Below are 2,676 nucleotides of genomic sequence, written 5' to 3'. Positions count from 1 at the left end.
AAGCAAGGTTTTGGTGAAATTGAAGTTGCAAAAAGTTTAGTAAATGATAATTTTAATATAATGAAAACGACTCGACTTAAGGCTGCCGAGTATGAAAAGATTAGATCTTGTTTACAATATCTTGACTCCATCTATTTCTCAAGTGGATATAAAAGGACACCTAGATCTTACAATTACAAACACTGAGAAAGGCTGTTGAAAAATCTATTTCTCATGTGAGGTCATGCACTAGAAACACATACTGCATGGGTTCACAACTAAAGAGAATCGACAGATTTGCTATCCATTATCGAAATAAATAAAGCAAGCACTAGTTTATTCAGGCCACATTCAAACATGATACAGAAGAGTAAACTTTAGTTGTAAACAAGCTAAGTGATCCACATGCATAATTTATTAATCCCATCAAAATACCTCACACTCACTTCATAGACTGATCCTTTCTTCTACAGCTCCAGCACCAAATCTGGAAGCTCATAGTAAACTAGCACTGCATCAATGGCAGAATCAGAAGAATTAATACTCGCATGGATTTGTGTATATACTTACATTCTGCATCTGTCTTGATCCAGTGCCCTCTGTTGTTCTTGCCACTCGAAGCCGATGATGGAGCATTGGAGAAGTTGGAGATGGAACTGTTTTCTTTCCTGATCGTCGCCTTTGAAGTGGAGATTTTCTCAGTTTTACGGGCACTCTTTGAAGGTTTCTTAGACATGATGGAGCTCTCGGGGTGCACTTTTTTGTGGAACAATTGAAGGATCTGAAACATGGAAATACGAAGAGATTGCTAGCTAGCTCTGTAGCTTGAAGCATGTAATTAACTGCATGGAAATCTCGCGCCGTACCTTTTGAAACTTCTTCTCCATGGTCGAGCCGTTAAATGCATTAGCGCCGTCGACCGGCGATCCTTTCCTTCCCCGCTGCTTCGTCGGCTTTTTCTTGGTCAAACACATCTCAGGCGCGGTCAGCTTGCCTTCCCCGTCGTCGCCTCCGGCGAACTTGGCTTCCCCTTCCTCGGTGATCCGGCTCATCATGAACAGCTCCCCCAGGGAGGCCCGCCTTTCCTTCCGCGAGCCACCAGCGGCCTCCGCCTCCATCAGCACCGTCTCCGCCGCCTCGACGGGTAAACCGAAGAGGAACCCCTGGAGCGGACACGCCGCCGCGCCGGCGTGGCTCGAGCGAGCGGAGGACATCCGGCCTCCGGCCTTCTCTTCCTCCGCCGTCAGCACCTTCTCCAGTTCCTCGCTCACCATGATCAGGTCCGTCTCCGTCGTCGCCTCCGCCTCCTTCTCCGCAATGGCCTCCAGAGCCGCAGGGATCGCGACGACCGCGACCTCCTCCGGCGCGGCAAGCAAAGGCTTGCCGTCGACCCGCTCGGTCACCGCCAACTCCTCCATCTCCTCTTCCTCCCTCTTCTCCTCGATCGGCCCCGTCCCTACTCCCAGGGTTCCGATAGTGAGCAGTCCCTCGAAAAACTCCTCCACAATCGGATCCTCCCCGCCGCCGCCGCCGCCGCCGCAGTCATCGAGAGCCTCAACGTGGAGGCGAAGACTTCTCGCCTTCAAAGGGTCATAATGGAAGCGGCGGCGGTTGAGGTCGAGGTCCAGTGACGGACGTCCGGAGTGGCGATTACAAGTGCCGCCTGCGACGCATGTAGACGATCGAACATCCGTCAGCCCAAAAATCGATCTACCACAACCAGCGACCGGCGACCGTACGCACGCAAGTGCAAGGCGTACGGTTAATCAACTAAGATTTTAACGCTCAAGGAAACATTAATAATCAATATACGGAAATGCATACCGGCCGCGCCTCCCGAGTCCTTCAACTCCTCGCCGCCGTTCTGCCGGAACTTCCGATGCATCCAACCCAGCAGCTGTACAACATCAATAACACGAACCATTCACCAGCACAGATGTTTACAAATTAAATCACAAGGTGATTAAGGTGGAAACACGACATATCGTTCAACACTATTGCAAGATAATTAGAATATTGAAGAAGAAGATGCGTACGTACCTTCATCTTGACTGGCTGATATAGCTCTTCGGATTGGAAGGGAACAAGAACGAGGAAGGAAATATATAGCAGCAAGCGAGAGGAATGGGAATGGGCATTAATGGTAGGCGACCCTTCAACGGTGAGGGCTCCATGTTCGGCGTGAAGGATGAAGGTAAACAACTTTACAAGAGTAGTAAAGGAAACGTCGGCATGCAATTGAATTGACTATCGAAATGTTCCAGCGGACGCAAAATATATTTCGTTGGTGCATCATCTTTCCTAAGCAAAGGATAACTGTATTAAAGATAAAATAGTCTGATATGGGTAATGCGATCGTAAAATATAAGGTATTATTATATAAAGTCTTAGTCTAAACATGGCTCATTTAAGTATTTTTTTTTTTTTTAATGTATTGGTCATCTATACTAATGGTTAATAATCATCCGTAATTTACTTTCTTCATGTTTATCTAGGTACAAATTGACGGGAGCACTAGGAGAATAAATCACCTTTTGTTACATATATAAAGGATAAAATAGCCTTGTGATTTGTGTTTTTATATTTTATTATGAGAATATTGATACCGGATGTTGAGGATGAGCAATATTATTTTTTACTCTAATTTTTAATAAGTACAAAATGTCTCACTATGCATCTGACCTCTCCATGAAAAGG

At 46.3% G+C, this 2,676-nt stretch overlaps 1 protein-coding gene across 2 annotated transcripts; it reads right to left on the bottom strand.

Annotated features, from left to right (window-relative positions):
* Window positions 1-295: 295 nt before the first annotated feature.
* LOC122053725 (protein LAZY 1-like) lies at window positions 296-2,189 on the bottom strand. 2 transcript variants are annotated; one of them, XM_042615713.1, is made up of 5 exons: window positions 2,020-2,180; window positions 1,804-1,876; window positions 846-1,642; window positions 550-760; window positions 296-466 (listed from the first exon to the last, which is right to left on the bottom strand). In XM_042615713.1, the coding sequence occupies exons 1-5, from the start codon at window positions 2,023-2,025 to the stop codon at window positions 447-449; spliced, it is 1,107 nt and encodes a 368-aa protein (XP_042471647.1). In that variant the 5' UTR covers window positions 2,026-2,180; the 3' UTR covers window positions 296-446. The 2 variants fall into 2 exon arrangements, with proteins under 2 accessions (XP_042471647.1, XP_042471642.1); XM_042615708.1 differs by having other exon boundaries at window positions 296-760; window positions 2,020-2,189.
* Between the last annotated feature and the right edge of the window lie 487 nt (window positions 2,190-2,676).

This window comes from Zingiber officinale, chromosome 1B, assembly GCF_018446385.1.
Source record: "Zingiber officinale cultivar Zhangliang chromosome 1B, Zo_v1.1, whole genome shotgun sequence".
Taxonomy (NCBI): domain Eukaryota; kingdom Viridiplantae; phylum Streptophyta; class Magnoliopsida; order Zingiberales; family Zingiberaceae; genus Zingiber; species Zingiber officinale.
Note: the sequence above shows the minus strand (reverse complement) of the source record. Positions and strands in the feature narration are given on the sequence as shown.